Source organism: Fistularia commersonii, chromosome 15 (genome assembly GCF_037954325.1).
Source record: "Fistularia commersonii isolate RoL2024-O1a breed Wild chromosome 15, RoL_Fcom_v1.0, whole genome shotgun sequence".
NCBI classification, from domain to species: Eukaryota; Metazoa; Chordata; class Actinopteri; order Syngnathiformes; family Fistulariidae; genus Fistularia; species Fistularia commersonii.
The window spans coordinates 14288668-14302935 of NC_141298.1; the positions used below are offsets into that span (position 1 = coordinate 14288668).

The 14268-nt window shown below is 39.7% G+C and overlaps 1 protein-coding gene across 21 annotated transcripts in view; it reads left to right on the forward strand.

Moving 5' to 3' along the window:
- dlg2 (discs, large homolog 2 (Drosophila)) overlaps positions 1-14268 on the forward strand; it is a 194387-nt gene that overhangs the window by 4662 nt on the left and 175457 nt on the right. For all 21 annotated transcript variants that reach the window (XM_086160682.1, XM_086160681.1, XM_086160687.1 and 18 more), the window contains one exon: positions 450-581. In XM_086160682.1, the coding sequence (XP_086016808.1) occupies positions 450-581 (132 nt within the window). The remainder of the gene's footprint in view (positions 1-449; positions 582-14268) is intronic.

The following is a 14268-nucleotide window of genomic DNA, read 5'->3' on the forward strand; positions in this document are numbered from 1 at the left end:
GCGTGTGTGTATTGTATTTGATATTTTTTTTTTTTTTTTTTTTTAACCAAGGTCTTTATTGTGGTTTTATGGAAGATTTCTCACATTTAACTTTAGAATCCATTGTCAATGTTTATCATGGATGCTTCAAAATTTCACATTCCAAGGGTCCTTCTGAATTCTGAAAAAGGTTTGACTTTAAATAATTTAGCATAAATCCTGCTGTTTATGTCAAGCTTCCATAGAAAGTCAAACCATTAAATGAGTATAAAAACGTCTGTCTTTGGGAGTAAGGACGGAAGTTCAGAACAATGTAACACTAATGCTATTATAAAATACACCTATGAAGGTTTTCTTTTTGCAGTTGCATGCAAAGCAATTACAAACAGTATATCTATATATATATATATATATATATATATATATATATATATCGTGCATGTGTCAATGCCTGCCTTCTGTATCTGCAGACACGGCCCGGGCGCTGGGGCTCCTGGATGAGTACTGCACGAGGCTGCGAGGGCCGGAGGAGCAGCAGCTGAAAGCCGCCATTCAGAGGGTGATGGGGGTTTTCAGAAGCAACCTGTTCGAAGCTCTCCTCGGTGAGTCTGCCGATCCCGGGCCGGCCCGTCGAGCGGCCGCTATCAGAAAAAAAAAAAACATCGGAAGAGTTAATGGGAGGCCCTGATGTGTCGCGGCGTCCGTTCACGCACAAGCTTTGCCATTTGAAAATACGGTGGCTTTCAATGTGGAGTTTGCGTTTTTTCCCCCCATGAAGCGTTCAACGCGTGGCCCTGTTGGTTTCACTAAATATCTCAAATGAACATGATGATGATGCAAACCATGGCTTTCTGTGGATGTCCCTGCATTTTTGTCTATTGAACATCCTCCAAAACCAGCGTTCGGGAACCTATGGCTCTTCCGGTGACGGCGTATGGCTCCCAGACAATTTTGAGTTGAAAAAAAAAATCAGTTTGGAACCGATTTTTAAATACTTGTGATATTTCTTCATAATACTGTGTCATTTTTAAATAGAAGTTTTGAAGATAAATTTCACCCGTTGGCTCGGGTTGGGAACCAATAGCTTCCGAGCACGTCCGGGTCATTGCAAAGGTGAAGAAATCAATTTTATCAGATAGCCGACTAGTTTATCCGCTTCATCCCTGGTAACGGAAAAGATGTCAAAAAGAAAAAAAAGACGATTATTGCCGTGCATTCTGGGCTGCGTGGACAGAGGAATTTGCATTTTGATCCGCGGTATGTCTAATATGCTGTGATAAAATTGTATCGACGAAACGGTCAAATATAAAGCGGCACTTCGAACAAGTCCATGCAACACCCGACGTCGCATTAAAAGTCAGACATATTTAATTTATTAGACGTTAAAAATATGATATGGTTCTCAGTGGAATATATTTAGAAATATTTGGCTTTTATGGCTCTCCCAGTCAAAAAGGTTTGTGACCCCTGCTCTAAACCGATGGTCATGAACCTTGTCTAAATCAAGGTCATCTATGATACCAGCAGGGGACTACCTCATCCATAGCAAGGCAGAAACCCTTTGGAATATGGCATTTCAAATGATATTATTTACTTTCAAGCCATGTTTAGCTGAGTATATCAAAAGTGCTAAAAAATAGAAAAACACAGGGTTTAGTTTTACTCTACATGAGAGGTTTGAATTTGTGTGAGTCAATGGATAAAATCCTTTAACAGTTAATATGTTCAAGTCCTTTCTCTAGAGCAGCCAGTACGGATCATTTATTTATTTTTCTTTTTTTTTTTGAAATTGAATCATGATGTCTGAGGTGGACGGCCTCCAGCGAGCCGCCGTTTGAAATGTTCATCACAATGCATCACTCTGTCGCTGGGCTCCATGAATCATGTGATCCTCTGTGGATCCTGCAGAAACTGTTTGCCAACCACAATCAATACAGTCATTTTACTATGCAAGCAGACTCTGTCTACGAGCGCCGAGCCGCCTCTGCGTCCGAGTAACACGGCATTCATACAATCACCGTACCTTACAGAGAGGTCGCGTTCTGAACATCTAAATAAAATGCCTTTTTTTTTTTTTTTTTTTCATTGTTACTGAATGTACTTCATGTGTTTTGTGATAAACAAAGAACAAAATCCTCTTATAAAGTAGAAAACAAAGTTCAGATCTCAACTTCATGAAACGCTCCAGCAGTCTGAGTGGTGCGTTTTGTCTTCTGTTTACTGGAAATCTGTATTTATCTTCTTGAATACTAATCTTTAAGTTTGTGAAATTAAATTTCAAATGTTATTGCTTGCAAAAGGTATTCTCAAGGATGCCAGTTCTAAGGGACGATTGTTTATATTTTATTTATCTTACTATATTATTTTATTATATTTTACTTTATTTCTTTTATTTTCATTTTCTGATATTTATATATTCTTCTCCTTGTACATTACTAGCTACCTCTATTGCATCATCCAAATTTCCTCACTGTGGGACAATTAAAGGAATATTCTATTCTTTTATGCAACTAAAATAAAACACATAAAATAAACAAATAAGAAGAACCTCCATTAGACACATTTGGACAAAAAAATATTCTTTAAATCATTCTTGAGACAGGTAAAACCCTGAATATATTCACCATATCTTACATATTAGAAAGAATTTACCGTGTTTGAAAATACAAGATGCTGCTCAACTGTTTGCTGAGGACACACTGGTTTACTGTTTTTGTCTTATTAAATTTTATATTTTACACGCAGTCCTCGCATGAGCAGCAGAGTTTGGTCTCAGTCATACAACAATGTAAACTGAACAATGAAATGATACATACTTTGGCTATTTTAAGTTTAGGATATTGATTGATATCTTCATTGGAAAAAGACAGAAACAAAATAGGAATCGAGATGAAAATCACTCGATTCCTCCTGAGTCCAGGCGCTCGTTCCGACGGGGGGAAAAAATGCCAAAATTCCCTCCAGAGAGCAAGGAAGAGATGAAAGAAGTGATTTGGACGAGCTCATTTTCCAAATGAGCGGTGAGAGTGTCATTTCATTTGCAAAGAGAACACACTCCGGCTCCCCGTGTCACGCCAGACTCTTAAAATCTGGCTTTGGCCGTAGATATTAGTTTTGATATTCCGTGAGCAGCTGCATGGATTACTCCTTTGTTTTCCCCATTAATGGAATTGATTTGGTTGCTGAAGTCGCTGAGTGAAATTTTCCAGAATCTTTTATAAAAAAAAAAAAGGACCTATTATTCTTATCCTTTCGCTGTACAATTGTTTTGTTAATATTTTAAGTGACGTGCGCTGGAGAGGTTTGCCGCTCGTGACTAATTAAAGTGTTTCTTTAATGTTTTTTGCAACTTTAAATACATTTTTAATTCAAAGAAACTGATTTGAATCACAGATTTTCCAACCCATGTTGTCAAATTTGACCCTGTTGTGATCTGACTTTGCTCTGCGGCGTCACCCAGAAGAAACACAAAACAATGGTGTGTGTCTGTGTGTGTGTGTGTTCGGAGTCCGTGCTTAATTTTCGCATAAGGAAAATTCATTGGGTTTTCACAACAGCGGCGATAAGCCGAACATCATTTAAAACTCTGAATCATTTCAAACATATTTAATTTCCTATAAACAGATTTAAAATGTGAAATAGTCTGGATTAACAGTTGCATTTTACAATCCAAAATGCGGATTTACTTATTAGGACGTTTTACTTATTAGGACGCAGAGTCATATCTGTGTCCCAGTAACTACAAATTCTTTAAAAATAAGATCATATTTTATATATTCTTTAAGATAATATGTGTTTATTTGTATATAGAATGGAGAAGCGAGACACATGAGGAGATTTATGATCTCTGACATGGCGTTCGAACTCGGGCGGCGCAGTTGTTCGCACTTCCGTCTCACAGCAAAAAGTTTGCCGGTTGGAATCCATCTTACTGTGTATGAGTTTGCATGTTCTCCCCCGGCTTCTCTGACGCAAAAACACTCATCGGGGACCCAGAACTGCCTAGATGTGCGAATGAGGGAGGGAATGGTGACTTGTTTCGGGCGAGGCTGCACGCCCCCTGCGAGCCTCTCTGCAAGATTCACTGCATAGATAATGAATGCATGAACACGTGCCTGAAACGGTCTCTGTGATCGGATAACTTCGACCGTATTGTGTCGATTGTTATTGTGTTGTATTACGACGTTATTGTGTCGTAACCCAATATAGGAGGCCGGCCTTCAGAGCTCATCCATCTTGCTCCGGTCTGTTGCTGACCATTCGAACCGAACCGAGGGCCGTCATTCCGGCTGGGAATATTGAAGCTGAAGCGGTGGCTGAGATATTTGGCAGGCGGATGATGGATGCGGCCGGTCAGTCCGGCTGCAGCGTAAAACACAAAACGCAGACTGGGGATGTTTGTCTGTCCTCTGCTGGACTTTGCATTGTGGTCTGCGGGCGGATGAGTGGAACACTTGCCAGATATCCATAAACGGCATGCTAATGCACTTGTGAAAAACACTGTGAAGTCTGTCAAGGGGTGAAATATGAATGAGCCGGTCCGGCCCTTTTCAGAGCGGCCGCGTGGATCACATGCTGGCGATCCGTCACCGTAGCTTTTACCACCTCGATATCATCCTAATAAACCTCATCACGATGCATTACGTTGCTTCTGGTGTGAATGTACCGCCGAGTACCTGCTATTGCTTTAGATTTAAATTCACAAGACGTGCTTTAAAGGCCATGTTGAAAAAAAAAAAAAAAAAATTAAAAAATAATGAATTGAACTTATTTCTTATGCATGACGAAAAATATTGAGAAAATATTCAAAGGGTTTTTGATCAAGTGAAGGTGAAAATCCTAGCCTTGTAAATTACACTCCGAAGCAACTGAGGTCATTTACAATTTAAAATGTTGCCGTTCTGCTTTTTTTTTTTTTTTTTTGATATATATTTCATGTCCAGGCACACCAATGCAATGGCTTCATCTGCATTTGCAATATATTATGTATAATATAAATTCTTATTTGTTGATTTTATTTATGTTTTTTTTTTTAATTTCAATACAACCCTGCAATCTGGTTAAATAGTTGAATTAATTTTTCCTTGAACACCCTGCATTCCCTTTGAAGAGAATCTTTTTTTTCTCTGCACCGTGAATATGTAATATGAATACTTCAAGAAAGCATTGGGTACATAGTCAGTCAACATAATATCAATCCTACTCGGCTCGATTAAAACAAACAAAAAATAAATCGTAAATCAGCTGATAATCTGCAATTAAATATTTTCTGGATGGAGAACCATGTGGTCAAACTCTGTAAGGACAGGTTTTTAATTTTATGCGTGGATTACATTCAAATGTCTAATCTCTCCCTACGTCCAGTTTGAATGCTTACATAATATCCTGCAACAGATGTTCTCCAGGAACAGAGTAATATCTGCACTCATAATGCCTCGCATCAAGAACATACCGCTCGGGACCCCGAGCTGTTTTTAAAAAGCAGTATTGATCACCATTTCCAATTGAACCGGCATCCGCCGTTGTCGGTAAGCAACATTTTTCATCGCCTTGAGCAGCTCCAGTTTTGAAACTGCCCACAGATAGCCAGGAGAAGTGAAAGTTTCCAGTGTTTTTTTTTTTTTTTTTTAAATTTTTTAATTTTTTTTTAGAACTTTACAAGGCTTGAATGAACCAGCGGTGCAGAGCGATCAGTCCATGCAGTGCCATCATACACAGTTACAACTCTGCAATGGAATAAATGCCTCCTGAAATAGATGTAATCATCTTACAAAGCATTAGGTGTTGTCTAATCTGGCCAGTGGCATGGGCGCTCCAGCTAAAGCCCATCGCAACCATGCCAGTGGATCCATGTGTGGATTAACTCGTTCATTCACCCACTGTATTCCCCACTCCCACTCCCTCAACCCGCGGATCGGCTTCCGAACACACACACACACACACATAGATGTAGAAAATCACTCGGAGCTTTACTTTTTGTGTCAGCGCTTTCAAGATGACCATATTCGAGCTACTGTTCGCGTTTGTTTCAGATTAGTTACAATAAACTGCTTCTCACAAACACACACACACACTTCTATCAACGGAAAAAGCAGTCTGTAATCCAATCTATAACGCTGTAATGTTCCTTTTCTGTTTTATTAAATATTACTTTTTGTATGGCCAAGGTTTTTCATTCATTCGTTCATTCATTCCAGATTCCAAGCAATTTTTTTTTGCTGGTAAATTTATAATAATATATAATAGTATTCCAAAATTTTCTGTCAGCACAAACTAAAATCTTTTCATTCACTGATTCCATCAGAAATGTGTCTGTTAACTTAGACTATCTTTGTCAATTATATTTCCATCAAAATAACATTTCTGATGCAATGACTCTGACAATATTCCTGCTGTGCTCTGAGACAGTACATAAAGGAATAGAATAATGTACTTATGAATACCTTTGTATAAAAGATAAATAAAGGTAAAGGAAAGAATATTAAAACTAAATTTGTTCATCGAAATTTAGAAAAAAAAAAACACTAAACACTGTCTGCACAATTATTAGGCAAGTTGTATTTTTGAGGATTAATTTTGTTATTGTGCAACTACAACGCTCTTGATCAATCCAAAATGTTAACCATCCTCAAACCTCAACATTTAAGTAGTAAAAGTGAATTTTTTGGCTTAAGAGAATACCTATACGTATGTCATTATTAGGCGACGATTCGTGTGCAACCAACTGAAAAACAAATCTCACTTGTTTATTTTCACCTGTTAAAGTGAGAATAATAAACAAACTCAAAATTTACAAATTAACATTTCTCAAATTTCAAAAAAAAACAAAAAAAACTTGAGTGACCAATAGAGTCACCCTTCTTTTCGATAACAATCACAAGCCTTCCATTCATGGAGTCAGTCAGTTTACTTTGATGCACGTGATGGAGCGTTGACTTGCATCAAAAAAAGAAGTCTTCTTGAAAGGTGTGTGTGTGGGTGTGTGTGTGCAATCTCTCACCTCACCATCACTTTGATCGATTGATTTTACCGATCGCTTTGTCAATTTCCTGTCACATAAGTTACCATGTAAATTGTCACCGTACATTCAAAAGTACTCCTGCAGCTGAAATTCATATTCTGCAACTGTGTGTGTGTGTGTGAATGCACAGTGAGCTCAGGTTAGGATTCAAAGGTTCTTGGTTCAGTTTGCTGCAAATATGCTTCATCATTTGTTAATGAGCCCTATATGTCATTGTCTGAGGAACAAATTTGGGCTGTTCATCTTGCATAGAGGTTCTGCTCTGCTCACTGAAAGAAAGATCCTGTCCTGGAAGGCCTCATGTTCCCTAATGTACTTTCAGCTTTAATTGAATCTTTCCAAGGCAGACTGATAATCCCAGTGGGAGTTAACATTAGGCTGCGACAGTGGCTGGGAAAAAAAAATGACAGCATGTGCTTTGAGGTAATTAAAATGTCGACTTTGTGTTCAGTAGCAGTATCTTTTGTATGTTTTTTTTTTTTTTTTTTTTTTAAATTAACAAATTTCAATTTGTCTGTAGATACAAAAACCTGCTGAAACCATGAGTGCTCCTGGATGCTCCCCGCTGCCATCTAAACATTAATTGATAAAATCTGTCCGCATTGTGAATCCATTTAAACAAAAGGTGCTAATTCTTTTTCATCAATCCATTGATTAACAATCATGATTGGTTCACGATTCTCGGTGGGAGTGACGTGGACGGATAGGATCACGAATGAGCCCATCGGAGGGACGGCACATGTTAGATGTTTTGGAGAAGCCAGGCTGAGATGGTTGGAGTCTCTTGTACAGAGGAAGGATAGAGAATATATTGGTAGACGGATGCTGGAGGTCTGGAGGAAGACCAAGGAGAAAATTCATGGACGTAGTGAGAGGATAAGTGTGTGAGAGTTGGTGTGAGAGAGGCGGATGCAGAGAATAGGGTTAGATGAAGGTCGCTGCGGCGACCCCTGAAGGGAAAAGCTGAAAGGAAAAAAAGATATTTTCTATATGGTCCCAGGCGCGCTCTCAGCGCACAAGAAAACCGATGAGAATTAAATATGTAACTTTTTTTTCTGTATCATTTTGCTGTGTAACTCTGTGAGTGACAGGTGTCCAGCCAATCATACGATAGGATGCAGTTACCCTACGCAGCCAATCACGGCATTGACAGTACTTGCGCTCGTGCTCTACCCATACACGCTATATAACAATAATAAAAGTGTGGCGGAGTTAATTGTCGCTAACGCTAACATGCTAACCCCTTATCATGGTGAAACGAGCGGGCGGTGAATGTGGTTATTTTAAGTGGGAATGGCTGTCGGAGTATGTGCAAAGAAAAGAACAAGCGGTGAAACTGGGTGAGATTTTTTTTCTTTTTTGAGTGAGAAAGACCTGCTCTGCAAAACATGCAGCAAAGTTAAGGTAGTAAGGGAGTTTTCTGATGGAAAAATAGGGACTAAATGGAAGCTATGATCCCAGGTGTGATACTGGTGTGTGGCCACAGCGTGCACGTCTAATGTTGCTCACAGTGGTCCTCAGTGTGCTCAGAGGGGTTGGTTGTATGCCCAGACTTATAAAAGATTAGATGGAACATCGGTCCCATCATACCTTAAACGAATTTAGAATTTCACACCGCATGTATAAATGCATGGAATGCAAATTTTTGCACATTAATGATTCTGGACTGATGAAGTTCTTTTGTCGCTGAAGCACGAGGGGGTTTTCTTCTTGTTGATGGAAGAAGCTGCTACTCAGGAGGCAGAAGTTGGATGAAGTCTGCAATCATTTTTGCTGTTTATTTTTTTATTTTTTGTTCATGACTGCTTGCTGGTACAAGCAGAACGCGACCGTATGCTGTCCCAGTTTCCCCTCAGAAGACCTGGACCAGAGCTGGCGGTGATGTAACCTCCCGGATACCGATGTTTTGATGCATTTCACATTGTCAAACTTCAAGCACTTGCTATGAAGTGTCTGCTGGTGAATAATGCAGCGCAAAGGAATTGCTGAACCTGCAACTTCTTCCGCGCAGCTTTCCTCCAACAACCGTGTCACTGAGGATGCCCGGTTCTTGTTTTGTCCGACCTCCACCTCCCTTCATTTGTGTCCTATAGTTGTCTCTGGTTGTTGTTGTTGGCCTACTTAAATTCCCAGAACATCCAAAACTGTACATTGTCATTTTCTGTATGTCCGTGCACAGCGACTGACAATAAATGTCACATGGTCGCTCCGTAATCCCCTGCTTTGTCCGACAGATTGACGCTTCCAAATAACGTGTCCGGCAGGACGTTGTCATTGGTTGTCAGAGCCGTCCCGAATCCACGCAGGTAAACAGAGTAGAGGGCAAGACTGAAAGTGCAGGTGTTATGATCTTTGAGTGTTTAGCGACGTCCGTTATTTTACCGGTTTCTCTATTCAGTTGGTCGTATGTGGGGGAAAACATCTTGTACTTTTTCCATCAACATCAATAAGCCGCAACTTTTTTCACTTTGACAACAATGCGGCTAATATATGGATTTTTTTTGGGGGGGCTAACAGGCTTCACGCTGCTAAAACATTTATTCTCGTCACATCAGACCAATGAAATGACCGGGAAGTTCTTAGTCCGTTCAAATCCGACACCGAAGATGAATTTGGTGGTTTTAGTGCGCAGGAGGAAAACCAAGATAGCCATCGGCTAGCCGGGGAGGCTTATATTGAGGTGCGCTCAATAGTCCAGAAATGACGGTAGTGTTTAAGTAAGTATTTTAAACATTACAAATAATACAACGCTAACTAAAATAGTCATTCATTCATACATCAGGGGAAGTCAGATGTCCCACAGAGACATATAAGCATTCACTCCTGCATTCACATGTCAGTTTACTTTCAGACATAAGCACGTAGCATAACAAAGATTTAAATATTCAACATTTTTATTTTTGCGCAGCTCATTATAAGCAAGATAATGGAAAAACTTTGTTTGTTTTATTTGTTTTCTGCTTCTGACTGTTCCACTTGGCACAGAAAAATGATGACTTCTTGAACCCTTACTGAACCCCTGTGGCAACTGGATTATTTCTCATTTTCTTGTAAATTGCGGCATTCCTTTTCTGCTTCCTGTCCGAATCGCCTGTAATTGTATTTCTGTGGACGATGCAGTTAATTACAATGCTCTCTCCTTCAGTTGAACTGTATTTGCTTGTGACGTAAAACAGCTGGGAGGAAGGCGACGGTTGAAACAGTCGGTCAGTCATGTGAGCGATCCTTGGACTTAATCTGTCGTAACCATTTTGCAATTTTTCAATAGAAATGAGTATTTTTGCATTTTTTAACTTGAGAATTAAAAAAATATACAGCATCTGTTGCAAACGCCCTCATGCAGCCATGATGACTTGCACAGATTATGACCATGCTGATACAACATATTTTTTAACACAGGAGCTACATCGTTGCTTATTCGAGGTTCCGGGAATTAATAATATGTGGGGTAAATTCCAAATACTAAGTATTACACATATGATTCTCGCTGTCCCGGTGCATGCCAAAGGCTACAAGTGTCAATGGTAGGTTTTAAAGGTTTCATGTGTGCTTAATGGATTATAAGTCTCTGTTCAGCTCCAGATCAGACAGATGATCTGCCGCAGTAGTTAAGGTCACGCAGCACAAAAACAATCATTTTGCGCAGTGTGTAGTTTACATGGGCGTTCCTTCTATCGGAGGAATTTCTGCATTAATTTTAACAATATCTCTTTACTGCATACATTTGACTTTCCTTTTTATGATAGAATGGAGGATTATTCTTTCTCTTGAAACTTTTTTTTTTTTTTTTACTTTTTTCCACCCTTGTGTAACTCATTGGAATCTTGGACAGACAGATTTGCAGTGTGTTGTGGTGAAGCGGTGTAGGTTTGATGCAGAGGAGTCTGCCATCTTGTGGAGGGAAACTCAAGCCTCTTCTTTACATCCCACACATAGTTTCATAAAAGTGAAAAATCTTAAAAGAAGCCACATCGAAAATGTATGTTGAACATGCATCTCCAAAATAAATATCTAGTTTGTATTTTAATTCATTTCTCGTAATTGTGTTTTTCCATAGCTGGAGTTGCAGCGCTTAGTCCATATTTATTTTCAATATAAATGTTACGCCATTTATTTTTCCCATCCTTACAAACCATAAAAGCTTGACACATATGGGTGAAATTATGTTAAAAACAAATAATTTTAGTCACAATGGTGATTTTTTTTTTTTTTTTTTTTGTCTTTTTTTTTTTCAGCATTTCCTTTTATAAAGAAAAAAAAAGAATCGAAGTGTTGATGTGATTGAAATAGCAGCGTCTCTGCAGCGCCGCATCTCTAAATTTAGGCGTTTTTCAGAACTATAAGCGTCGCACAAATGGTTATTTGACATTTTGTTTTTCGCTGCAGGCCGTGTTCTAATGAATTATCGTGCAGCCCAATTTGGGATGACCTCCGTCAAAGACTTGTCCTCGTGGGTGATGAGAGGAGGCAGGTGACGGCCCGAGGACAAAGCAGGATTTCACTTGAGTGAAACCTATAAAATAATTTGGCTCCCAAACATTTGACCTATGACTTTGCCGACAAAGACTCGCTCCAACCGTCTATTTAGTCAGGCAGAACTATAAGTGGAAATATTTTGCATTGGAATTTTGGAAGGTAGAAATTGGACATCAGCTGGGCATCCAGCAGAGGGAGTCATAGGCCAGGTTTCCTTCAGCATCATCCATTTCCTGTTTTGGCCGTAAAAGATGAAAAAAAAAAATCCCATAAATATCACAACAGTCCAAATCTACGCCAGGTGACGAGATGCAGATATATTATGTGAATGTATATTTTTTAATTTATTATGCAAAAGAATTGGCAGTGTGTGGGTAGAGCCCTTGTTTGTGGGAATGTATTTTTATGTAACATTGGATTTATTGCGTAGCGCATCATCAGAAGAAAGAATTCCTGTAGATGTAAGTGGTTTATTATAGCACATGGTCTGCTAAGTTATTCCTCCCACACTGTGAGGTCATTAACACGCCCACACGCGAAGCTGACCCCGCTGCAAAGGGCTCTTTTACCTCAGCCTTGTAACAGCCTCGTAGGCTAATGCAACCGCACATGCACAAATGTACTGCGTGTTTCTGTTTCCAGACTGCCTGCTGCGCTTCGGGCAATATTTATTCCTCGGCTTAACACCGAGCTGTGAGTTATGATGAATCATTCGTATTGTATTCTCCATCATACGGCTCCATCCACCGCTGAACGCACCGATTCGGAAGGGATTCTGTACCGCCACCGCCGACTTTTATATTTCGTCACTTGTTTCGGTCAAGTAACAATAATGGGCAGCCAAAGAAAGATACAACCTTGGGACCCAAAATGGAGAACGACCAAATTTCACGTGCCGGAAGAAGTTTCAAACAAGTGGTCCGAGAGCTGCGGATCGGAGCCAGATCTCTGGCAAAGAGAGATAGGTTTCGTGACCGCTAGCTGACAGCCGAAGCGGGCGACTTCCAAATGTAGATAAATTTGGGGTTTGACGGATAAACATTGCAAGATCACCAGCCAGCCACAAAATGTGCTTTCTGAAACACTCCGGGAATCAGTGAACTGAACACGTAGCAGCGAGCGCTGGTGCTGCGACGCTCACCTCGAGGGTTTCGCACAATCAAAACCGAAGGTTTCCACTCCATTGATCCGTGATGTAACATCAAATATCATCTATCTGTTGAAAATCCTGGAAGACGAGATTGCACTTTGGAGTCTCAGGATGTGTTTTTTTTTATTTTTTTTTTCTTTCACTAAAATAATGCATGGTGCAGATTTGCAGCCAGTCCTATTTTGGGACATCAGTTTTGGACTTGGGCCATAAAGCCTGCAGTGTGTGGAGCGAAGGCGCTCTGCATGCCAGATGGATGGAATGGGAGTTTTTCAGGGCGTCTTGTACCAATAGTGGTTTGAAAGTTCCATTAGTAGACACTTTTAAAGGATGGTTCAAAAGCAGGATCAATAGGTTGAGGACTCTCAAAACTTTGTATGACAACCAACGCCAATGACTCTTATACTGAGCTTACACCGTAAGTCTTTGGAAAACTACAACTAGAATCGGTTCCCGTCATGCAATGTTTCTCCATCATGCTGGTACCAACGTTCCTGTTCCTGGTTTTGTCGGAGCTCATCTTTTGGTTGTTGATTCATTCTTTACAGCAACGCAACACAGACTTGCGATAATGTCACACACGTTTGATATTGTCATAAACCCCTAGACCAGGGGTGTCAGACATGCGGCCCGCAAACATGGTTAATCAGACCCGCGAGATTATTTTTCAAAGCATAAAAATGAGCTGCAATTTTTTGATTAGAATAGAGAATAGAATATTCCTTTAATTGGCACACAAAGGGGGAATTCCAACCACTCACAGCAGAAAGTGGACAGTGCAAGAAAAGTTATCAAAACTAGAAAATCAAAAATAAGAAATTGTGTTAAATATTTTTATATATATATATATATATATATATATATATATATATATATATACACACACGTGTGTGTGTGTGTGTATATATGTATGTATGTATATGTTTGGGGTATATATGTATTTATTTAAATACATATATATGTGTGTGTATACATATATATATGTATTTGGTAATACAATTTCTTATTTTTAGTAAACAGTATGAACAGTATAAACTGTGCAAAAGTGGTGACTGGCAGCGAACAATAGCAATACTTGCAGTGGTAACACTATGGTGGATGTTTGGGTGAGTGAATGAATGGACACATGAGTAAATGATTAAAGAAACTGTTGTTAATATGCCAAGATTTTACCTTTCTGACACACTTGAGAATAGATTTTCCTTTCTGTGGCCTCTGAGCCAAAATGAGTCGGACACCCCTGCACTCGACCAAAGAATGAGGTACGACTGCGCCAAGACTGCAAGAGTACCGGCTTACACGTAACAACCGAGATAACGGGAGCATGCTGCGACTCCAGTAATACTTCGCTATTTACTCCCCACTTTGAGTTTTAAGTCCGCGGCTGGAATATTGTGAGGCTTTAGAGAAGCCGCTTGTAAGGCTCTACCTGCCAATGAGTCGAAACCTGGAGAGTTGAGTCCTGGAGACGAAGGACGATTCCTCGAACCTGAAGGTGAGCCAAAGGGCTTCGGAGCTGAATAGTGATGTCATTGATGGAGTGTGTGTTTTGCGTGCTGTTTGGTTTACATTTTCCTCAAGTTAGGTCCCATCAAAGATGTAACACCAGCAGGAAATGAGGAAAGAGTGCGAGTCAGGGCTT